The sequence below is a fragment of the Chinchilla lanigera genome, unplaced genomic scaffold, assembly GCF_000276665.1.
Source record: "Chinchilla lanigera isolate Chin_1 unplaced genomic scaffold, ChiLan1.0 scaffold00051, whole genome shotgun sequence".
In the NCBI taxonomy this organism is placed as follows: Eukaryota; Metazoa; Chordata; class Mammalia; order Rodentia; family Chinchillidae; genus Chinchilla; species Chinchilla lanigera.
In genome coordinates this window covers 8,003,449-8,029,484 of record NW_004955452.1, presented here as the reverse complement: position 1 = coordinate 8,029,484, position 26,036 = coordinate 8,003,449, and the positions used below count along the sequence as shown (strand labels likewise).

Below are 26,036 nucleotides of genomic sequence, written 5' to 3'. Positions count from 1 at the left end.
TTCTCTTTAAAATGAAAAAAATTTATATATATATATATATACAAATATAGCTAGGATAGGTATATAACTGATGTCTGTGGTTTATTGGAAAGGAACAGTTAATACTTAAAATTTTCTTTTTGTTGATCAATTTTGCACGCTTGCATCTGGTAATCAGAATGACTGATCTGAAGACAACAATATGCAATATAAGAACCACTGCTGAATTCCCACCATCTTGTATGGTGAAGCTCTGCATCATTACCAATTTTTTTTTTATTATTACTTGTTTCTGTCTTTGATTGTTTGATCAATCTTACATTCTTACATCTGGTGGACTGAGCAACTTCATTGAAGATAACAGTATGTAATATAGCAACCATTGTTAATTCCTATCATTTTGTTTTGAGGTCATGTATCATTATTGTTTTTGTGTTGCTTTTTGTCTTTATTATTGTTATTTTGTTAGCTTTTTTCTCTTTAATATAAAAATAAATAAAATAGGGGCACTTGAAAAGTGCCATTAACATCTTTGTTGAATGTACAACACATACGGAAAAGTACACTGACTAGGAGTATAGCTCACTGGCACAGGCATCTTCAGCCCACACAAGGCCCTGGACTTAATCCCTAACATGCACACAATGCACACACACAGAACATACAACATAAGCACATAGATCAGTAAAGAAACAAAGTGATCATGTAAGAATTATAACATTAGCAAAAACTCAAGAGTCCCAGTTTTGCCTCTATCTAATCCTTCCCCTGCCTTCATCCAAAAGGCGTGAAATTGAATTTCAGTGGTATTCAAAACAGAAAAGAAAAGTGTCCCCCTTCTACATATAAGAGTAGAGCACAGGGTGACCATCCCATACCCTACGAAAGAAATGAAGTTTGAACACCGTAATTTTACATTTAATTATATACTACTGTACTTTGTTATAGAAAGACAGTCAACACAACAGACAATAAGCACAAGAGTGGGAGTAGTTTCCTTTTATACTCCCTGCAACTAATATGGAAGGTTAAAAAATATTTATTAATACCACTTAATATAAAATTCTTCTACAGGTATAAAACTAAGCACATACTTTGTTAAGCTCTGTCAGGAAAGGAAAGAACTAGGTATTTTCTTCTTAGTGTCTCATTTAGATGAAAGCACTTTTGAGTGTCATAAGTTCAAAGGCAAAAGAAATTTTCTAAAAACACCAGCTGGTAAGTTTAGTGGAACATCTGAGAAACTTTGACTTATATCTTGAAATCCAGAATGCTTAACAAAAATCCATTGGTTTTTACCACCTTAGAGAGGATATTGACTACCAGAGGAGCAGCACCACATCTTCCATTATTTAACAGAATATCTCAAGGTAAGCTGAAGCTTCCAACTTCCTTCCAGGGACTCCATGAACTATTTTAAAACTTGGGCTAAAATTCCCACCACTTTGGCATTGAGAAGGCAAAGCCAGATTTGTGTTAATCATACAAGGACTCCAAAGTCTAAGCTATCTTATAGAACAAGTTATTATTGCTTCAGTATCCACACAGTACACTCCAACATTTAAAAACCTTCTGCAAATCATAAAAATTAATGTGTACAAGAACAGAAATACTTTTATGCTCAAATTAAATTATTTAATATTGTCAGTACTTTATAAAAATATTTATAAAGTAGCAAATATTTGAGGACTAAGTCAATGTATTAGGCACTGTGGTTACAAAAAGGGATTAAAAAATAGCACCAGGATAGGGGTGTTAGCTCAGTGATAGAATGCTTATCTAGCATACAGGAGGCCCTGTGGTCAAACCCCAGCATATCACACACGCACACACACACACACACACACACACGCAAGTAATAGTAATAATAAATAATACTTATCCTCAATATACTGTCATTTTAAAGTCAGAGATGAATAGGGAACAATTTGTTTGTTCTGGGTATGATCACTACTAAGATACAGCACACTGTATTCTGAGAACAGAGAAGATGTGTACCAACATGGATTGGAAGGCAATTAGGAAATGTTTCTCAATAGTGTGTCTACGGGATCACAGTTGAATCCTGAAAGACAAACAAGAGCTGGGCATATTGGCGCATGCCTGTAATCTCAGCAGTTGGGAGGCTAAGGCAAGAGGATCACCACAAGTTTGAGGCCAGCCTGGGCTACATAGTGAGTTCAAGGCCACCCCTGAACTACACAGTGAGGCCCTGTCTCATAAAAAAAAAAAAAAAAAGACAAACAACAGTTAGCTAGGCAACGAAGGAAAAGAAGTAAATAGAAAGGCACAAAAGTATACAAGAGAAGATGCTATGTCTAAGTCACTACATGTAGGTCAGTACAGCTTGAGCACAGAGGTAAGGAGAAAAGATTGAAACTGAAATGAAAAGAAAAAACTACCAAAGGCCCAGTAAACAGGAGTCCCAGCACTTCATGCTAAGAAACTTGGGCTTCAAGTTCTAGGAAAGCAAGAGGCATTGGAGGATTTAGAATAAAGGAGTGAAATGAATTAGAGACACATAAATGTAGGTGGAGAGACCAAGGAAGAAGCTGTCGTTGAGATCATTAACTGTAGTCCAGAAGCATAATGGCTAAGGGTACACGCTTTGAAGTCAGATAATTTTAAGTTCCAGTCCTGCCTGAACCTCTCTAACAATTAACATCTATGTAACCTTCCACAAAGCAATCTTTGAGTCTCAATTTTTTCCTAAAAAAATTCCTAAAATTGGGACAAAATTACCCTTCTTCAGAGTTATTTTGGATTAAATTATCTGATATATAAAAAATATACTCAGTGTTCAGTAAGTGAGACTGATATTGATAACTCCAAGGGCCTGGTAGGGAAAGTCTAAGAGAAGATATTTCAGAGCTAAAACAGTCAGGGTTTGTGACTACATAAATGGGACAGAGGGGCAGTGGACTGGCGGTGAGGACTGGTGAAGTATAATAGTAAAAGATAATTCCTAATTTGCTGACTTGGGCAACTGGATAGATATGGTATTATTCACTGAGAAAAGATAGAAAAGGAAACAAATTTTATGAAAAAGAAAAAAATAGGAAAAAACTAGATAGAAAAGAAATGTACATTAGCAGCACAATGAAAACACTATGGCATATTTACAGGGATATACATTTAAGGTATTTTTTGAAATCCAAGTGGCATTATTTCAATTGATGGCTGGATGGCACTCAAAAAAGATACCTAGATGAGAGACATCAATGTAAGTGCCTTCCCTATACAACCCAAAACCACAGATTTTTAAAAAATCACCTAGGAGACAATACAGTAGAGTAAAAACAAAGAAACTAAAGATATTCCCTAGGGCAACACTTCCATTTAAGGGATAGAAAGAAGTAAGGGTGACTAAAGTAGTAGTAGAAAAACAAGAGACATTATTATCTCAGAATCTAAATGAAGAGAAAGTTTCATCAATGCTGTAAAAGGACAAGTAAGAGAAGGATGGAAAACTGTCAGTTTCATCCTGGCAAGACCAGTTGGAGCAGAGCGATATGGGTAGGAATCAGAATACAATGAGCCACACAAGTGTTACCAAAGACAGACCAAACACAGGAAGAAATGGCACTGAGGAGGTTTAGGAGACAGTTTTTTACACCAGTGGGCTTCTGAGTAGGATCTCCCCCAAAGAGTCAGAGCCTCACCCAGTAAGGTTTCCAGGCTTTTAAAGGGAAAGTGAACAGGGAGGTACACAGGCAGATTTGGTGCATTTGATTGGAAGGTTGGGTTGCTGAAGGAGTTTGAACACCTCAAGTTACATTGCAAAGCTATCAGTTATGAAAAGCCTGGGTTATAACAAAGGAAGAAATGTCCTGTTACATTTTAAGTTACATTGCAAGGCCATCAGTTATACAGAGGCAGCAGAGACAGAAGTTACACAAAGGAAGAAATGTTCTGTTATCCACTTGGCCTTGATGGGCATCTTGGGTAGGCTTTTATTTAAAATTTTAATTTCCCCCTTCACAAGTAGAGATCAGTATATGGCATACATAGTTGGTGCCATGTTCACTGATGAGAGAGTAAACTGGTAAAACCACTTTGGAAAACTGTCTTATAGTAGCTACTGAAGTTGGACATATGCACTCACTAAAATCCAGCAACTCAGCCACTCATGGTGGAGCACAACTGTAGTCCCAGCTCTTGGGAGCTGAAGGAGGAGGATCATGGTAAGTTCAAGGCCAGCCTAGGCTACACAGAGTTCAAGAACCACCTACACTACACAGTGAGACCCTGTTTGCAAACAAAAGGAAAACAAAACACAATGACAAAATAAAATCCAGCAACTCCACTCCTAGGATTACACCCAACAACAATGTGTATGGCAAGATGTACCAAAATACACATACAAGAATGTTCCTAGCAGCAACATTCATAAAAACTCAAACTATAAACAAGTCAAATCCCAACACTAGGAGAATGCATAAATAAAAATATGTTATAGTCAAACAATGAACTATTACACTGCAATGAGAATGAACTGGTGCCATTTGCATCAGCATGGATGAATCTTGAAAATATGAGCTTGAACAAAACAAATGAACCAAAACCTAAAAGAACATAATACAGGATTTCATTTATGTAAAGTGTAAGAGCAGGCAAAACTAACTGATGGAGACAGATGTCAGGAAAAAGTCATACTTTTGACAGGAATAGAGAAGGGTGATAGCAGGTAGGAGTAGGAATTCTGCAGTTCTGGCAATGTTCATTTTTTTTCATCTTAGGGATATTTACACAGATGTGTTTGCTTTGTAGAAATTCTTTGGAATAATACAAGCGTGCTTTACATACTTTCTTGTACTACAGCATACTAACAGGCGGTTAGGAAATAAGAGATAATACACGCAAACTGATTTCTCAAACAATATGAAAACAGAAGAGAAGGTTACAGAGGACAGAGGCAGAGGGAAAAGGCAAGACAGTATACAAAACAATAAAATATCAAGAGGACAAGTTAAAGAACTGTATTTTAGTAGGGTCCTTAAGTAGCCTGCTAAAATAGCAATTCTAGATAATCTAGTTTCTGTCTGAAACTAGGTAGGGATTCCCTCTGAACAGTCCCATTTTATCAATCATATCTTGTGAGTTAAATACATTAATATTTTAAACAGAATTCCAGTTTGTGCATTAAAAAGAATCACATTCCTTCTTAAGCTTTAGGAGTAATTTCCAAATAGCACAGAGATGGAGAGCAGCAATATCCTAATATAGATAGATCTTCATTTACTCGACTAAAGAATTTTAGGTCTCCCATGTGCTCCCTTGTTTCAAAACACCTTCTCACATATTGTTTCTTCTACTTGGAATACTCCGCCACTACCTCTTCACCTAGAAGACTTTTGACTATCTCTTATAATTTAGATGATACTCAGGTGCTCATTTTACTGCTGTCCCCCCGAGGAGCTCCATGAGGAAAGAGACTACGTCTTTCATACTTCTTTCATACTTTCTTTCATACTTCTGCCTAAACCAAAGCAGATACTATCTGTTGAATAAATGTTGAAGGAATACCTAGCAAAACATAAGGTCCCAACTGAAGCCTCTCTATTCTACAAGTATGTTTATAAAGTTCGTCTTAGTCTTTAAATAAAGATATAGTCAGTACTGCCACTTGCCTTCAAAGCCAGTCATGAATCAGTGAAAAACAGGCCACCCTATCAGCTGATTATAAACTTAAGTTCCTCACACCCTTGATTTAAAATTTACTCCACTAGTGTTTGCTCTTTGCCTTTGCGAGGTGAGAGATTATTCTATGACTGATTATCTTTTCAGGTTGATTATGAAGTTGATTTCCTAAAGGAGGAAAATTCTCCCACACAGAAAATGGAAGGAGAAAGAAGACCAAATACTACTAAACTAAATGTAGACTTAATTTTAAAATCTCATTACCAGAAGAGCTTTTTTTGCTAAGGAATTTGGAGGGAGGGAAAATTAAGTGGGTGACTTCTCCCCACCCAAGGGGAAAAAATCCTTGATTCACTCATAAATAACTAAATCTATGTAAAAATAAGCATCTATTTAATTCATATAACTGATTCACGGCAGCAATAAATCTCTCATGGAGCTACGGAAGTTTGCTTCTGACTGCTTTTCCCATTCTCTTACCAGACTCAGTTGGGCAATAGGCCTATTGTCACGCAATCATTAGGGAAGGAGTGATTCCAGACCATTCCATGCAAGGCAAAGCCAATTTAATTAACTTTCCTCCCTGCATAAGGTGCCTGATTGTCTATGAACAAAACACAGATCCAGAAGCTCTTACAGAGTAGTTACATATAAAAAGGACAAACCTTGGGGTATAGGGGGCACACTTATAATCCCAAGCACTTTGGAGGCTGAGGAAAGAAGACAGCCATGAGTTTGAGGTCAGTCTGGGCCACACAATGAGTTCACAGCCAGCATGAACTACATAGTGAGACCCTATCTTAAAACAAATAAATGACAAAAAGACAGCAGAGACTGGAAATGGAAAGAGGATAACAGATTTCTCTCATATTGTATTAAAGTTTGTATTTTTCCACAACATGAACTAATTCTGTAGCTAGGAATCAAAGAGAAAAAAGAAAAAAGGCAAACAATGAAGTAATGTAAATATCAAAAGCTAAGGAAGAAAATTACTCAGGTGGAGTAGTAGGCAAACAACTCAAGGAGTAAACTGACTGGAAGACTGAAGTCAATTTCTCATGTTTGCTTGTCTCATCTGTCAAATGACAGGTATGAGCTCCCACAGGCTTAATAGCGCTAGTACCTTCTGTTTTAAGAATGACAGGAAATTTAGACAGATGAATAACAAAGGTTAAGTGCCTTACAGATTTAGTCACTTTGTGAACATCTATATACTTCTAGAGGATATTCTCTGGAAATTTGAAATTTTTCAAATTCTTTGAAAATTACTGACAATAGAGATAGGGAATAATAGTATTCAAAAAATCGTGCAAAGCCACATTTTTGGACTGAGTTCTTGCACTCTAGGCCCAGACTAGAACAAAACAAAATGGAGTCATCGAAGTTAAATACCACATAATTAAACTGAAACCTTAAGAAAGCAGGTGGATCCCCAAACAGACCAGCTTTTCCTGAAATCTGGTGAGTCCAAGCTGAGTCAGCTTAATAAGGAAGTCCTCTTTACTTTAACCCCATCAACCAAACCAGTTTTTTTCCTTTTGTTTTGCCTCCTTGTACCCACCTTACAAAATCCACTGTTCTACCTTCGCCCAGTGGGAGGCTTTGTTGTACACATTCCATTCTATAGACTGAAGGATGCTCTGGATTCATGAATTGTAAATAAAAGCCCATTTTTTTTTTTCCTGTCTTTTTGAGACAGGGTTTCACTATGTGCAGTTCAGGCTGGCCTTGAACTCACTTTATGAGCTCAGGCTGGCCTCGAACTTAAAGTGACCCTCTTGCCTCAGCCTCCCGCAGGCTGGAGTTATAGGTGTGTGCCACCATATCCAGCACCAATTAGAATTTTAAATAAACCAGTTAAAAGACAGTTAAAAATCTAAATCTGTATATATACATTGTTGTTTCCAAAATGTATATATACATTTTATATATATATATATTTATATATATATATATATATACACACACACACACACACACACATTGTTGTATATATATATATATTGTTGTTTCCAAAAGCTAAAATGAAGTCATAAAATCTGGCTAGATATATTCAATTTTAAGTAAAAAGTACACTATTCTTTGGTATACCCTGAGAAAAAATTACGCAGGTTATTTAATCTAAAGGATGCTGCATAATTCTAGAATGCACCTCTAGATTATGGTCCACAGTCTTTTTTCTTTTTCTTTTTTTAACACCAAGGCTTTGATTAATTAGTGATTTCATTTTAAAATAATAATATTATAAGAACAACTAGAATACTTAATTTTTATTGAGTGCTTACCATATATCACGTCATTCTACATGCTTTTATATAGACTATCTCAGTATCATTCCCATTTTACCTATGAGAAAACAGAGGTTAAAGTAACTTACCTCACTCAAAACTAGGAAGTGGTAAAGCTGTTCTCTAAAGTGTAACAATATGTCTTACTGTATTAATTCATTTATTGAATGCCTGCCACATTCAGGGCAGGCGATGTGCTAGACAATGACATTCCTTGGGAAATCACAGTCCAGTAAACAATATAAACATGGGCAAAGAACAAAGGAGGAAAATCAACCCACACTAAGATATAGATCTATGAACTCAGAACCCTAAGCAGGAGGAGGTAAACATTTCTACTAGCTTGATTCTGTCACAGGGGAGGGTGAGGGACAAAAGTCACATAAAAGATCAACAACCAGAATGGCTCTGGCCTTTACAATACCAATACTGGAAACTAGAGGGCATGGAACAGTGTCTTCAAAACCTGAAGGTAAATGATTTCAAGACTATAATTCTATATCCAACCAAACTAACAATTACGTGTGAGGACATAATGAAGAAAACACGTTTTAGAAATGTGATGTCTCAAAAGACAGGTACCATGTCTCAGGAGGAGTACTATTAAAACACAAGGAAAAGCTAGGATGAAACAAAACATGCCACAGAAAACAGGCAAAGCAAATCCTCAGGATGAGGACGATGGGAAATATTAGGGACAACTGTTTACACAACCAAGAGAGGAGCCCATCCAGACTGAGGAAGCATGACTCCAGAGATAGAATTCAAGAGTAACTGCCAACACTAAGATGCTCTTGCTATTGCATTGGCCCTTTAACCTGACAATGCTATGGTAAATCTTCCCAGATGAACTTTTGTCCAAGTTTTGCCTGGGCTATGTGCTAATGAAGTTCCCGCTTTCTCTCCATGCCCTGTGTGACCATTAATCTTGATATGTCAACTTCATTACATTAAGAAACACCTAGTGGATTAATGAAGTACATTCCCAGGATGTGTCTGAGTAGGTAATGGAGACATGGCTTGGATATTATATATGGTCCCTCATACATTCCTCTCTAGCACTGCTCCCCTTTTCTGATTCTGGGCCACCATGAGCTAAGCAGCTTTGCTCTGCCATACTGTACTACAGTGATAGTGAACATTTTAGAGCTGTCAATAATACCAACAGCCCACTGCAGTATATGTACCATAGCTTCACCACCACTGCCCTATCACTATGATAGTTCTGCCTTGGAGCCTACCAACCACGTACGGAATCTCTTGAAACCATAACCTATTTTTCTTCTTTAAACTATGGGTGTCAGGTATGTGTCCAGCAATGGTAGGTCTGACTAATATACCCTGCTTTCTAGATCAGCTAAGGACTCTCATTTAAAAAAAACCAAAAATACTATTTTAACCTCCGTTTGAGAACTGAAAGTCAGCTATTATGAACTTAGTAGCAGAAAACAGAGTAGCCCATATCCTTTAACCATGTTCCTGCTGAACATTCTGTAAGAACCTAGTTTACAGTGCAGACTGCCAATGTATTGACTATAATGAGCTTTATGTTTCCCAGGATTGGTTGCTCACTATTTTTCCCAGGAGGTGTTCTTATAAAGTATCAGAAAAGCTGAAGACAGATTATGATTCAACAACATCAAATTTTCCTTTCCACAAATACTTTAAGAGGGACACAACCTTTTCTTATGCAGGCAGCTTTGTACTTTGTTTTTCAGATTTAATATTAGGCAGTTTACACATTTTTATACTTTATACATAAACAGCTAAAACATAAATAAAGTACCTTAACATTTGCTTTAAAAATTCATTAAAAGAGTAGAAACTGCTACAAAGGAAATGAAACTTGCTGACAGGATAGAGTATCATGGGTAACACCAACAATGGTAAAAAGTTTTCAATGTAACTGAAAAACTTTTGCTCCACCATGGACCCTAGAATCTCAGTTGTAAGTGGAAATAATTGTTTTTGCTGAAAGCCTTTAGAAGAACCAGCTTCTAGAAATTTAAGCACACTTGGTTCACAATTCACATTTCCAGTTATATTAAGTAAGAAGGTTCTCTGTGACTTTATTTACATGCCAAATTAGTGGATTCTCAATTATCCTCAAATCAACGTTCTTTCCTACAATATAACAATATTCAATTTCTGTGAATCAAAATGATCTCAGTGAGCTGGTATAAAATACTTTTCAGAATATCTTTCTAGATGCGTGGGAGAATTTTCTAGCTCACAGCTGCCAAAAATTTTTCCCTGTAGTTTTGGGGATAATGTTCTATTTTTAAATAAATTCAGTATTTCCTTACATTCAGTTAAAAGTTAACAGGGAGCCTTTAGGGAGACAAAGTAAAGGTTAAGCCCTTAAAGAACACTAACCTAGTGCTGGCAGACACCGTTCTATTTGAGTCAATAGTCACTCATAGAAGGAGTAAATTTTTGCAAACTTGTAGGTAGCTACTAGATACATTCTACAAATAATTCTATTTAGACCATGGCAATTCCACGTCTTTTAGTTTGCATTACCCTTTTTTTTGGTACCAGGAATCGAACTCAGGACCTTGCACTTGCCAGGCAGGTGCTTATGCCACTGAGCTATATCCCCAGCCCTAGTTTGCATTACCTAACTCAACCTAATTTATAGGATTTGGAGTTGTTAAAGGCTGCTGCCCCTCAATTTTTCTTGATAAACTGAAATCATCTTAGAGAAACAACCAACACTGCACAAAAGACTTCAGGATTTCTCCCACCCCTCTGTAGCTCTCTAGCGTCGTCTGTTCTCTATTGCTCACCTCCTATGAAAGGTCAGGCTAAGTGGCTTTTGGTTCCTCAACTGTTGCTCTTCTTTTAAGACACAATAGCTTTGAACTCACTATGTAGCCCAGGCTGACCTTGAACTTGCAGCAACCCTCCTCCCTCAGTCTCCCAAGTGCTGGGATTACAGGCATGTGTGCCTCTACACTTGGCTCTCAATTGTCACTTTCATTTACATCATTATACAAGCCATTCTGTGACTTCATTTGCCCTTATGTCCTTTACATCTCAGTTTAGGCATCACCTCCAGAGACTTCCCCACGCATATTTTCCCATGACATCCTATACTCTGTGTGATATTCATCACACCAGCAATTAACATTATCTTCATACTAAACTGGAAGCTCTAGAGGGCAGGGATCATGTCTACTGTACTCATGTTCTGCCTGTATCATCTTATATAGCACATGTAAATATCTGTTAAACTGAACTAAAGCTTTCATCATTAAATTTTAAGATAAGTATTTCCAATTAATTTAAGTGTTCTGAGGTAACTACCTGACTTTTATTTTTTTGCGTTTTTGTTTTGTTTTGTTTTTGGTACCAGTAATTGAACTCAGGACCTTGTGCTTGCCAGGCAGGCGTTTGTGCCGCTGAGCTATATCCCCGGCCCAATACCTAACTTTTAACCTTTCTTCCCTCCTCCATGTTATCACCCATCTACTTCCTCCAGAAGTTAACAACTGGTTTCCATTTAGGCTAAGTAGGGAATGTCAGATTCATTATACGACTGTTTCAATAATATTAGGACTTTATTCTCTTCTATAAATTCCTTTCAAATTTTAATATAATTATATATCATAATTATATGTAATTATAACAGTTTAAATAATAAGGGTTGAACATTCATTCCATAAATATTGACTGTGAACAATTAGTATTATATCTAAAATATATGAAGTTACTGGCATCTACTTCCAGTCAGGACATCATATTTCTTTATCTTTTAAAAATATACAGTATATACTTTTTTTTTTTGAGACAGGGTCTCATTATGTAGCCCAGGCTGGCCTGAAACTCACCATCCTCCTGTTCAGCCTCCCAAGGAGGAGGTTGGTAGCCACCACACCCAACTAGATACTTTCTCTCCATGATAGAAGAACACACTAACAATATGTTTTGCTTTTAAAGTTAATTCTAAAAGAAAACTATCAGAAAAATCTGAGAAACAAAAATAGAAGCTTACATGCACTATGCCTTGGAGAGGTAGACATAAATACATTCTTAACAGTAACAAGAAAATTAAAATTTTATTTTTGTCAACTGTTTTTATGTGCACAGTCTTCTTACCTTAGAGGTTGTGTTATCCCAAATGGCTAGACCAAAGTAGTCTTCTTCCAAAAGATTGAGATGCTCGCATACTCGTTTAAGCAAATCTTGTCCCTTAGCATGTTTCTGCAAAGATACACATATTTTAGTTGAAGTTTCTTCCTACTCTTATATTCATCACCAAATAAAAGTCTCATTTTCTGACTCCTTCTTTTATCCTTGGTTACTAACAAATTTTCACATGACTCCACATTCTAAGTAGAACAACATGATTTATAAAACACCTGATCCTTGTGGGCTTACAAATGCAACACATTTACTGCACCTTAGAAACTGTTACCACGCAACGCAAAATTCCACTTTCCCTCTATCCGCTATACCCAACTTCCCTCCAAACCATCACATTTTTAAATTTTGGTGCAGTATTTCCTGAAGCATGCTATGGGCCACTGGCAGTCACCATGGCCAACAGAATTACCAGTGAATCGACTGTCAATACTAACAGTTAACAGTGGCTGTGGAAATTATTAGATTATCATTTTCAGAACAAGAGAATGTCTTAAGAGAATAAGCTATGCCTCAAGTCCCTCCCTATAGTCTTTTTAGAAAAATATATAAAGTAAAAATTCTAGATAGACTGGGGACACTACCTGTTAGGGTAGTCTTTCAGTAGTATTACAAATAATTTTCTTAATATTTTGCGACCTAAAAAATTACACTTCTCCCAAATTTGCGTACTTACATTCCTCGTTATGGGGAGGAAATATCCTAACTTAATGGCTGTGATTTAGGTCAAAAGTCCCATCTCCTTCATTGTACTAACCAATGTAAGTGGTTTCAATTAACTTTAGCTTTCTTCTATGTAAAATGATGAGAATATTTACATTGGTCCTACCTATCTGTAGGAGTTTTTGGCAACACCAAAAATTAAACATGCTAGTCTTCTGAGAAATACACGCAAAATTACACCAAAACTTTTTTTGTAATTTTTAAGTCATAGTGCTGAAAATCAAATCCAGGGCCTATACATACTAAGCAAGTGCTTTACCATGGAGCTACATCCCCAATTCTAGAAATCTTTTTAGTTCATATACATGGCAATACTCTGCCCTGAGATGAGTTATTTTTAACAACTGTTAATCATCATAAATGTTCATTTCAGTCTTAACTCATTTGTTATATCTTTTCACTCTTTTTTTTCTTTCCTCCTCTAAATTACAGAAGATGATTTGTAGTCCCTAATTAATAATTCAAAATCTAGAAATTCTGAAAAACAAGTTTTGGTTTTTGCTTTGTTTGTCTGTCTGTTTTGGTTTGTCAGCAAAGCTCATTTGAAGGAAAATTCTGACCTAAGCTATAAAGAGGCTGTTGAATCTTCATATATTTTTCCATAGAAATAGTATGTTTGATTCTGCAGGACTGCTCTATATACTGATGGAGGTATTATGAAATACACAGAATATGTACTTGTTGCCTTTCTAAAATCTAATCTATCTTGAATTCTGAAACACCTCTGCATCCACAGGGAACAGTATAAGAAGGATTCAACTTCAGACTCCTTCTCAAACCTGTAATTAACCAATAATGGCAGGGTGAAAACTGACCAAGACAAATGCCATCTATGAAGAATCAGCAGGAATCAGAGAAGTCCAAAGATAAGGACAAAATACGCGAAGTCATGTTCACTTATATGCATTTGGCAAAGAAAAATAATGACTGACTGCCTAATCTAGCATAGACATTGATTGGTTAACTTGACAGAAAGATTTTAGGTTTATTTTAAATACAGGGATTTAAAGATTCCTAAATAAATAATGAATAATTTGGCAAGTTTTAAAAAATGAATATAGAATAGCTTTCCATACCTCTACAGTAGCTACTGACAAGAAGCAGAAAAAACAGGCCCTAGGTCTCTTACAGTTTCCAGATGTAGCAAGTATTTTCAGTGTACAATTGTATATTTTTCTTGATTTTTTTTTTTAAACTTTAAGAGTAAATGCAGTACCTATTAGTAAATATAGCATACTACTTTAGACTATTTGTCTTTGGATATAGTTGCATTTGGATAAAATTCAATTCAGAAATAATTTATTGCTCACCTAAGATACAAGGATATGTGAATTGCATGTTTTATCAATAAAAGCCATTAGTAATCACAATAATTGTTCATATACCAAGTATATCATAATGGCAACTGCTGCTCCAGTTGTTTTTTTTTTTTTTTAATAGCTAATAGATTTTTGTTTTGTTTTGTTTTTTTGCAGCCCTGGGAATCGAATCCAGGGCCTTTGCACTGAGCTACATTCCCAACTCTTTTCTTACTATTTTTTTTTATTTTGAGACAGGAAAGAGCTCACTAAATTGCCCAAGCTGGGCTTAAACTCCCAATCTTTCTTAGTCTCCCTGAGTGCTGGGATTCCAGGCATGTACCACCACCATACCCAGTTCAGATGTTTTATTTTAACTTGTCCTGAAGGAACAAAAACAGAAACTGAGTAACTCTGACATTTTTATTCAATTCTGATTCAATTACTTATTCTTTCATAAAATGTTAAAGAACTTTTAAAAACGGTATTACTTGATTTATATTTTTAATATTCTATCTCATGAGGCTAAATATACATATTACATAAACTAAAGATTAAATTTTAGATCTGGAGAAGCAGAAATGTTATAGATAGCTATTTTTCTGACAAATGTAATTATAGGGATAGGTGGACCTAATATCAGAAATTGACACTACCTTGGGAAATACAGTCATAGAAAGGTATTCTATAAAACAAATTTATTTTTTAAAAAAAATTATTTTTACTATAAAAGTAATACACACTTAGGTCACAAGATTTTGAGAGATGCAGAAAAAAACTGGAGAAGAAAATAAGACCCATTTGTAATTCACCCACACTCTTCATCTCCAGAAAATAACTATTAATACTGTAATCCACATAAATAGTCACTGGAGTAGATCTCACTTTGAGCAAAGGCACTATTTACCCACCTCTACATGAAACAGTTTGCTAAGAGTTCTGACCACTGAAAATTAGAATGAACTCACCTCCACAACGCATTCATAAACTGTGTCGTCCAGCAATGAGACCTTGCAATGCATGTTTCTGTGTCTCCTGACAGATTTCTGGGAAGCTTTTAAATCTCTTTCTGCTTTTGCTTCAGGATCTTCTTTTACTTCTGCTTTGGAGCACTCTTCAATTCCTTCTTCCTTAGTTTCAAAATCTGGATCTTCTCTGTGTTCTTCCTGAGCTGGCTGCATATCCATGACATCACCAAGATAGTAATAAAGACATTTCACAAAACAAGCTCTATACATTTTTATTTATAATAATCCTACTAATGACAACACTAACTGAAAAAGAAAATCTATTAAATGAGTATTGGTAAAATTAATATTAAATACTTATTTTTATTAAAAAGATGTTATGATCCCTCAAAAGATCTACAGACTTCACTATTCTCAAAACTTCTCAGGGAGAAAGAACCCTATCATATCAATAAGTAGAGGTTGCAGGTAAACCACAGGACACCTATGTATTTTTCTCAGCATTATATTTTTCCTATGATACTACATGATATTAAAGTCTATTAAAACTTCATTTTTGTCCCATGTTCCTCAATTTTGGTGAGGAAACCTCATGAATTGCAAGCTAAGATGTGATTTTTCATATATTTTGAATTTTATAAAAGACTAAGAGGGGCTGGGGATTTAGCTCAGCAGCAAAGTGCCTGCCTGGCAAGCGCAAGGTTGTGAGTTTGATTCCCGGTACCAGAGAAAAACCAAAAAAAAAAAAAAAGACTAAGAGAGGTGCTTGGGAGCTATTTTAAGTATTAAAAGCAAATACATGTAACTTGAAACTGTAACTACCAGTCAATTCCTTTCTACCAGTAGTCAATCATGCTAACTACAAACAAAATTCAAAGAAGAAACAGACTGAAATCTAGGTCTCCTAGGATAATAATTAAATTTTCCAAAGTAATACAAGAGAATGGGACAACACTTTGGGATACATTTTCTCACTTCTAACACAATAAAACTGCTGAAAGATTTTTCACTAATCCCCACTAATTCTTTTCACTCAAAATAATACATGACTGACATGTAGGAAAAATTTAATTGTGTGGCTCCTGCATTCATTGCTGGAGGTGGTCTAAAAAGCTCATACCCATCCTTCCCACGCATCTCAGAAGTGATCTCAGAGAAGCCTTGCCGTCATAAGCTACATCTGTCCTATCCTCATCCTATTATTTTCCAGTCAATGCTGTTTGTTGTCACTTGTTATTTGAGAATGTACATTAAAACAGAGATTCCATCTCTCTCCAGAAAGAATGGCTATTATCAAGAAATCAACCAATAACAAATGCTGGTGAGGCTATGGGGGAAAAAGAACCCTTCTCCATTCATTGCTGGTGGGAATGTAAATTAGTACAACTACTATGGAAATCAGTATGCATATTCCTCAAAAAACTAAAACTAGAGGTTCTATTTGACCCAGTTGCACCCCTTCTAGGTATCTTCCTGAAAGAGTTAAAATCATCATATCACAGTGATAATAGATACCACTGTTTATAGCAGCACAATTTATAATAGCTAAATCTTGGAAACAGCCCATATGCCCATCATATGGATAAATGAATGGATAAAGAAAATGTGGTATTTATATACAACAGAATACTACTCTGCCATAAAGGATAGCTTTGAGTCATTTTTAGATAAATGGATAGACCTCAAGACTATAATGTTATGTGAATGAATTGGATACACAAATTTAAATACTGTATTGTTTATCCTGTGTGAGAAACCCAAAGGGTTAATAAGGAACAAAATGAAAATTAGCTACTGGAAGTAGGAAGAACATGTTCAAATGGGAAGGGGAACAAGCGAGACAAGAGGCAGGAAGGAAAAGCAATTTTAAAGAAAGAATGGAAGGGAAAAATGGAAACAAAACTTTTGTAAATGGGAAGGAGATTAAGAGTTGAAAGAGAGCAAGGGGAATAGGAAAAAAAGAATTAAGACAATTATGTACAAGTATAAATTCCCGATGAGGAATGTGATCATTATGTATGGCAAATACATATGTACTAACAAAAATAGATTTTAAAAAATACTATTTGTTGCCTTCATAACACTTATTACAATGAAAATTTTGTATTTGCTACTTGTGTCCCCCTTTAGAGTATAAAGTTCACAAGGGTAGGGCCATATCTGTTTTATAATAATAGCAAATATTTATACATCAATTGCAATGGGTCAGTTATTATTGTAAGGCCATTACTTACATGAATTAATTTAATCCTTATAACAACCCCACAGGCTAGGTACTATTTTTACCTTCATGTGACAGATGAGAAATTCAGGCCACAGAAATTAAAGTAACTTGCCTAGCATCATACAAATAATAAATCACACATAGTCTGGCTCCAAACTCCATGATCTTAAGCCTCTTCATGATATTTTAGTTGTTAATTTATCAAAGTATATCCACATACATGGAATATTTTCAGCAAGTACTGTTGAATGAATGAACAAAACAATTTAACTGATAGATGGTTTCTTAAAAATCCATGAATGAGGGCTGGGGATTTAGCTCAGTGGCACAGTGCCTACCTGGCAATCATGAGGTCCTGAGTTCAATTCCAGGTACAAAAAAAAAATAATCCATCAATGAAGACTGGTGAAATCCTATAACGTAAATCACTTTTAGAAAATTCCATATATAAGCTAGGAGTGTAGCTCAGTGGTAGAGCACTTCCCTAGCAAGCATGAAGTCCTGGTTCAATCCCTAGTACCATAAAAAAATAAACTGGATAGAAAAAGACCACTTAGCCGGGCATGGTAGCACATGTATGTAATCCCAGCACTCAGGAGGCTGAAGCAGGAAGATTATTGCAAGTTAAAGGGCAGCCTAGGTTACATAGTGAGTTCAAGGTCAGTCTGAACTACATAGTGAGACCCTGTCTCAAAAAATAAAAACAAACAAAAAATACAAGAAAGAAAAGAAAAAGACCACTTAAATTCCACTACACATAGAGAAATACGATTAAGCAAATAAACTTTTATTCATAAGGTCCTGGTCCACAAGGTTTTGATTATAAATACTAGTTCCAAAGCTTAAAATAATTTATTTCTTTAAAGAATATACCTTCAAAATTATAACAATAGTAATTTCTTTCATCATGGACAAATACCTACATATAATTTATCTCAATTCTGAATTAAGTTTTGATAAAATCAGAATTAAATCTAAAATTAGTTTTATCCATCATCTGTTTTCAGAGATTTTTAATATAAATCTTGATCTTTGGACAAAAACAAAAATGGATTTTTCCTACATAAAGCAAAATGGAACAAAGCAGTTTTAAAAAACCAAACTTTTCAAAGTGTTAGGTTTCCTGAAAAACAATATAACTTAACTCTTTTGGTATTCTAAAATTTAAATTACTAATATTAAGATAGGGGCTTCTTATCTTAAATTCAAAGGTATTTCATAAGAGCTTATATGGCAATACCTGAGAATACAAGTAGGGTTTCTTTGACTTTACTGTGCATTTTTTTTTTATTTAAGGAGAAATAACAGCTAAAATTTATTGACTGATTATTATATTTCAGGCTTTATCTACTTATCTCTTTTAACCTTCGCAATTGTCAAATGATGTGGTTATTACTATCCCCATTGTCTCTAGAAGAAAATAGACAATGTGAAAAGTGCCACCTCTCCCTGATTTGGCCTGAAGCTGACTCCCAGACTGCATTCACAGCTATTACACTATACAATGCATTTTGTTTTCAACTTTGTTTCACTAACAGGAAGTGCATAATGACTACTTTATCCTAAATTTCACTATTAGCACTATAAATATGGAAGTACTATATCCAGAAATCATGTAATATTTTTAGAAAAATCTCATAAATCCATACAGCCCAAACCTTACACCTATAATAGAAACACCCGGGGCTGGGGACTTAGCTCAGCGGCAAAAGCGCCTGCCTGGCGAGTGCAAGGTCATGAGTTCGGTTCCTGGTACCGGAGAAAAACCAAAAAAAAAAAATAGAAACACCCATCAATTTAACAATGCAGATAATGTTCACATGCTTCAGAACATTATTTTGAAAGTAACCGAATTTGTAGGTAGTAAGGCTGAAAACAAGATTCCCAAAAAATAGTTTGAGTTACAACACTAATATTTCCCCTGCTTTTTGGTAAATGAACAACTCAGTTTAGTTGCTTTGAGACAAAATTAAAGCCCTACACTAATAAATATTACACAGGTGATAGAAGACCTAAACTTCCTCATCTGCATCTTACACTCCATGGCAACATAATCTAGTTAGAGAAGATGACCAAAATAAGGCAGGCATGGCTCAAATCTATTTCATACCCTTGGATGGCTTGAATTGATCCCATAGCTTTTATAGAGATTTCCACAAAAGGACCACATTAACTGGTAACTATCCTATTCCTATAATTCCACCAAAATGAATCTAAAACCATCTCACTTTTTTTTTTTTTTGCCTTCTCATTAAAAATCTTGGCTTATTCCATTATTTTAGCAAAATGATTATTAGCTGATTAAACTCACTTGATACTTGTCTTTCACTTTCTTTTATTTGATTTATACAGTATATTCTTTAAAAAATCAAGTTTCTGCTGACCATATTAATTTCTTTAGAGCAGAAAGTCCAAAGCTTCATGCTATTGATTATCAATGCCCAAGACAATAGCTGGTAAGAAATAAAATCGTATGTTTTTCAATAAAAAACAAAGGATATACTCTGACTTCCTTATGCCCACCTTCCACATAGTCACACATCCTACCTGTGTTTCTGCACTGCTTAATGAATGAAGATCCAAGGATGGGTCTGTTTTGAGCTCAGGTTCTGGAGCTGCAATTGGGGCCTTTAAAATGATCTCTTCATCCAGGCTGGTTCCAAATTCTATCTCTTTCTGCCCTCTTTCACCTTTCTCTTTATCTGACTCTATCTCTTTGCCTTCTTCCTCAGAGACCTGAGATTTGGGCCTTTTGAGAAATGAGGAGAGCAGTCGAGACAGGCCCCTGCTTTCTGCCGTCCGCTCCTTGTTCCTGGTCAAGTCTTCATGGGTAGGAGTGTCTCCATTGGATGTTTTCCGCTTCTGCTCACACTGATTATCTCCCTCAGCCGCTGCTTGGGAAGCCTCTTCCAGCTGAGTTTCTTGTTGGCCTGAGTTTGTGGCTCCTTCACTTTCCTCCTTCTGTTGTTGGTGCTGAGAATTTTCAGCCTCAACCACTAAACTCTTCTCTGTTGTCATGATTTTGCTAGTAAAAAGATGAAAAGGGGAGTTCTTATAAGTGAAAGATATTACTGTAGGCAAAAACCCTAAACTCTAAAAAAAAAAAAATTAAGTACCTAATCACAAAGAAACAGAATTCCAATCCATTAAATGTGAGGTTTTCCATTAAATGACAAAAATATTTTTACCTATTCATCCTGAATGAATTATTAATCCCTTGAATCACTAAAGATCCACACAGATTAGCTTAAAATAATACCCACTGAGGCCATCTAGTAAAATATATCATATATTAAACTTGATTCTCAGAATTACATACAGCAAATATAGTTTTATCCTTCTCATAAAGAGGATCTTATTTTTATATTGTCCTTCAAGGGTATCAATCTGAAGGGATAAGATTTTCAGGAATTATTCTCTGCAAAATTCTCCACATTCCAAGAGATGATTAAATTTAAAAGTTCCCTAAGTCTTTACTGCTCTTCTTCATATTTCTTAAAATGAATGAACTTCTCTATTGAGAACATGTGTAAAAGAGAAAAGGGATTTTAAAAAACAAAGAATGAAAGGGGAAAAAATGGAAACATAGCTTCTGTAAACAGGGAAGAGAAAGAAGGGTGGAGGGAAATGAGGAAAAAAAGAATTAAGATGTATTATGGGAAAAAAACAAACAAACAAAAAAAAAGATGTATTATGTACAGGTACAAATTCCCTATGATGAATGTGAGCACTATGTGTGGTAAATAGGTACTAATAAAATTTTTTTAAAAGAACAACATGTGTAGAATTGTGATTGTTTGTTATCAGAATTGACAACGGCAAGTACACAGTTAAGCACAAAAAACTCTTCAAGTTTCTATATTATAACACCAAATCCACCTCGCCCCTGTTGGAAGGTTCTTTGAAACTATTCTTTCTTCTGATACAAATGATTTGGAAAGCTCAGCATTTTTGAGAGTAGGAAGTGAAACTATTAAAGTAGGGAAAAGCAGAAACACAACAAAGAAAATTTTAAAAAATAAGTTTAGTTTTTGTGAATCAGAATGTAGGGGAGGTGAAGTCAAGCTATATACCTCATGTATTTCAAACTTGCTGGTTTCTGGCCTTTTGATCTCAAAATTCCAGTGCTATTAGTCAAGTCTCACAATAAAAGCCAGAGTATGTCACACTTAGTGACATACTAAATCTTTAGTTTACTAAAGAATCACCAACACACAAAGAGAATTATAAAATGCCAGGCAATGAAGCTATCAATGATTCTACACTCTGATTCACTGGTGTACTTAGAAGTGCACCCTACCATTCAAAATGCAGCATTTACACTGTCACTGCACCTTCTCCATATCATTTGGATTAAGTAACTTTCTTTGAGTATTGACAATCCAAATTAATGAGCCATACTTAGTTCATTTTCTCCACAGGCCCCTCACATTTGCTGTTTTTATACAATATTCTTTTCCTGGCTATTAGGAGGCTTCCCCTTCACATTATTACTCTCTCAGCTCAGATATTACGTCCCTCTGCAGGCTGTAGCTAAAGTGGTAGTCCTCATTCCCTTGGATAATAACCTCACAGCACTACTGCATTTATTATCTGCAACTGTCCTGTTATCTTACTTGTTAACATAGTTTGTAGCCCCTGTTCATTGTCCCTCCCACCAGCTAAGAGGTTCGTTCCATGAGATCAGGGACTTCCACTGTCTTATCTATTTTTTAATCACCATATATCCAAGCCTAGAATAGTACCTACATAAAATAGACATTAATAAAAGTTTTTTTGAAAGAATTAATTTCAATTGAGTACAAAAGAAAGCTAATGTGGGCTGGGGATATAGCTCAGTGGCACAAGCACCTGCCTGGCAAGTGACAGGTCCTGAGTTCAACTCCCAGTACCAAAAAAACCCAAGATGGTATCAATAAAAATACGCTCAAGATTTAGAAAGAAAGAAAGAAAGAAAGAAAGAAAGAAAGAAAGAAAGAAAGAAAGAAAGAAAGGGAAACTAATGTGGCCAGGCGTGGTGATACATGCCTGTAATCCCAGCATTCGGGAGGCTGAGGCAGGAGGATCGTTGTGCGTTTGAGACCAGCCTGGGCTACAAAGTGAGCTCAAGGCCAGCCTGAACTGCATAGCGAGACCCTGTCTCAAAAAGACAAAAAAGAAAAAAAAAAAAAGAAAACTAAGATGTATTGGACACCATCTCTGTGCCAGGCCCATACAGGGGTGTTATCCACATTACCTCAACTAAACCTTAGAATCAGCTGATCTTAAAATTGAAATTTAAACTCACTAAGTAATTTGGTGACTAGAGCCATACCACCACGAACACACCCATCTCATCTGCTCTCAGAAACTAAGCAGGATTAAACTTCACACAGAAAGAAAATCCAGACAACAAACCTCCAATTATGCTAGGAGTAGTGATGTTATTTGAGAGCACCATTTTACTTCACATTTCCTTTGCAAAAATAAGCAATAAATGCTGAGGATGCAGCATTATTTCCACAAATTTTAAATATGCTTCACTGTTCCCCTAAGAAGGAACAGAAACCATTTCTATATTAAAAATTTCCCTATACAACAAACTTCACACCAAGTTCTCTCAAAAATACATTAAAAAATTGACCCTGACTCAAAAATAAAAATAAAATTAGACATAAGCAGAAGGGCAAAAGAATTCTACTAGAAACTACTAAAACAACTTCAGGCAATTTCATATATTAAATACTAGAAAACAATCAGGAACACAATTCAGTAATCAGCAGTTAGTACAACTCAGTCTACACAAGAAAAAATAAATAAATGTGGAAGGGGCCAGGAATATAGCTCACTGGCACAAGCGCCTGCCTGGCAAGTGCAAGGTCCTGAGTTCGATTCCCCATACCAGAAAAAAAAGAAATATCAAGTATTTACTCTGGGCCAGGGATATAGCTCAGTGGCGTAAGCGCGTGCCTGGCAAGCGCAAGGTCCTGAGTTCAATTCCCAGTACCAAAAAAAAATATATGGAAGGACAGTTTGATGGGTGTTCTCCCATCCATGCACACATGTTAGCAATGTTATTAGTAAGAGTGAGAAGTAGGGAAAGGAAAGAAGAAGGGACTATGGGAGACAGAGAGATGGACAGGGATAGAGAAACTTAAAATGAAACTGATAAACCATATAAATAAAACCAATAATCTTCAGTTAGCTTTAAGGTTGATCTAAACAAATTTTTAGGGGCTGGGGATTTAGCTCAGCGGCAAAAGCGCCTGCCTGGCAAGCGCAAGGTTGTGAGTTCGGTTCCCGGTACCGGAGAAAAACAAAAAAAAAAAAAAAATTTTTTTTAAATAGCAAAAAGAAAAAATTATAAACCATTTATTAAAAGCTCAAATAAGCAGCCAGGCATGGTGGCGCACGCCTGTAACCCCAGCCCTTGGGAGGCTGAGGTAGGAGGATCATTGCGAATTTGAGACCAGCCTGGGCTACAAAGTGAGCCCAAGGCCAGCCTGAACTGCATAGCAAGACCCTATCTCAAAAAGAAAAAAAAAGAAGCACAAATAAGCATGTTCTTATAAATCAGTTATACATACAATCTTCTTCGCATTACAAATGTTAGGATGGGTTACCAGAAAAATACACAAAGAAATACTCAGGCAGTAAAAATAGGTAAGTGCTCTACAAACTGACTTCCTGTGTAAATGATACTGTTTTCATTCTGGACACAAAATCCAAAAGAAAGTACATATTTAACAACGTCAAAAGAGGTCTTCTGATTAAAAAAAAAAAATTAACACAGCACTAAAGACAAAGTGATAAATTCCCATGCCAGCTCAATCCTAATCCTCCAAATCCTAAGAATTATATCCCATGTGGTATCAAAGATACGCTTGTTTTAATAGTGTGCATCTGTTAACTTTAAGCAAATCAGATTTTTTTAAGCCCTGTACTGAGCAGACTGGAAAGCCCAAATGAAATCTTTCATTTTTTTTTTTAAATCTCTTTCTAAAGTCAGTAAATCAATGTTACATTAATGTTTCTTGGGTGGAAAACTTTGTAAATAAACTAGAATTTGTCAGCATTGAGAAAATTTCCCTTACCACCAACATTTAAAAATGAAGTTTAATGATTTAATTATTAGTGATATTCTTCAAAGTAGCTCAGAGAGCATCTATCAACATTGACTGGTGCTAACCAGGTATAAAGTTTTGGCTTGGTATTCTGAGAGGGACCATAAAAGAAAAATACACAATTCTTAAGTTGATAAGAAATATATACATATAAAACACAAAGCAATACCTGGTGCTTAACCAAAGACTTACGAATGAAATCAACTAAACAATATACAGCAGAACTAAAAGGTAAGAACTTTCAACTAGAGTGATCAGGAAAGGCCATGTTGAAAAGGCAGCTATTATGTTATGCTTTGAAGGGTGAGTGTAGCTGTCAATAGAAACTTGAGGTAAAACAGGTAAATGGAATTCTAGAGGGATTTGCATTAATAAGAATATTACAGCTCCTCAGGAACTAGTAAGAATTCCAGACTGGTTGGAATAGGGTTACAAGAGAGAAATAGAAGGAAATAAGGTTAAAATACAGTTTTCATTTAAAAGTAGACTCTAATTAAAATAATAGCAGCTACCATTTATTGAGTACCTACTAAATGACACACAGTAGTTCTAAGTGTTTTACCATGTTATTTCACAACCATTCCATAAGGCAGACATCTCTCATTTCCCTGCCTTGAGAGGTTAAATATTTTGCCTCAGTTATAGAGCTAAGCCATGCTTTAATAAAATTACTACAGAGTGGTGATCCCACTGTAAACTCTCCCCTAGTTTCTGTCTGCATAAAACACAGTACTTCCGATGCCTCTGCCTCAGAGATACTTCTTTGTTAAGAAACCTGTATGCTGAGAAATTATAGCCTATTCAATCTGTCCAAGATACCTCTGTTCCTACCAGTTGCAAGACCCACACCCATGAACACAATTCTCTTTATCCATAGAGTATATGTGACGATGAAATGGGAGTCAGGAAAAGGCAGACAAGAACTTCAGGAAGGACTTGAACATTGTGCTAAATAGTCTGGGCTTTGTCTTAAAGACAGTAGCTACTGAAGGTTTTTTTGTTTGTTTGTTTTTTCTTATTTTACAGAGTAAAAGAAGGACAACAAAGCAGTAGGGGGATACACAGAATTACAGACAAAGTGGTAGGACATTATCAATGGTTGTTATTTTATCTATTGGTATCTTCAAGATAGTTTCTCAGGAAAACAAATAGACAAATAATAGTGAGTTACAGACAGAAATGGCAGAAAGTTATCAATGGTTGTTATACTATACCCTGGTTTCTCCAAAGTGGTCTCTAGGGAAAACAAATAGAGCTATACATGAGTGATCAATAATCATTGCTGAATCAAATAATCATTGCTGAAGGCTGTTAAACAGGAAAGTAAATAAAGTGGAGATAAAACCTCCAATGCTTGGGTAAATTCAGGTTACCAGTGACTATTCACAATAAGAATCCCTAGGGAAGTTGAAACTAATACTGGGCAGACACCATGAAAAGCCTTGCAATGAAGTCTTAAAAATTACAGCTGCCCTTCATTTCTCCAGCTTATTCCTATTAGAATGCTTCTCATTAAACTCAGGCACTTTCAAGTCTGAGCCTAAAGATATTTTTATAGTGCAACTCCATCAGCCCACTCTGATATGGTTTAATTAAAGACATTCAGGTCCGGTGGTGGTGCACACCTGTAATCCCAGGATTCTGGGAGGGTAAGGCAGGAAGATCAC

The 26,036-nt window shown here is 35.7% G+C and overlaps 1 protein-coding gene across 7 annotated transcripts in view; it reads right to left on the bottom strand.

Annotated features, from left to right (window-relative positions):
* The window catches only part of Epb41 (erythrocyte membrane protein band 4.1), a 193,071-nt gene that overhangs the window by 93,681 nt on the left and 73,354 nt on the right, over positions 1 to 26,036 (bottom strand). For 6 of the 7 annotated variants that reach the window (XM_013519473.1, XM_005394970.2, XM_013519474.1 and 3 more), the window contains 3 exons: positions 19,814 to 20,291; positions 15,043 to 15,249; positions 12,009 to 12,113 (listed from right to left, as the gene is read on the bottom strand). In XM_013519473.1, the coding sequence (XP_013374927.1) occupies positions 12,009 to 12,113; positions 15,043 to 15,249; positions 19,814 to 20,284 (783 nt within the window). In that variant the 5' untranslated portion in view covers positions 20,285 to 20,291. Of the gene's footprint in view, positions 1 to 12,008; positions 12,114 to 15,042; positions 15,250 to 19,813; positions 20,292 to 26,036 lie in introns of those variants that run through there. The other variant, XM_013519475.1, reaches the window with a different exon arrangement.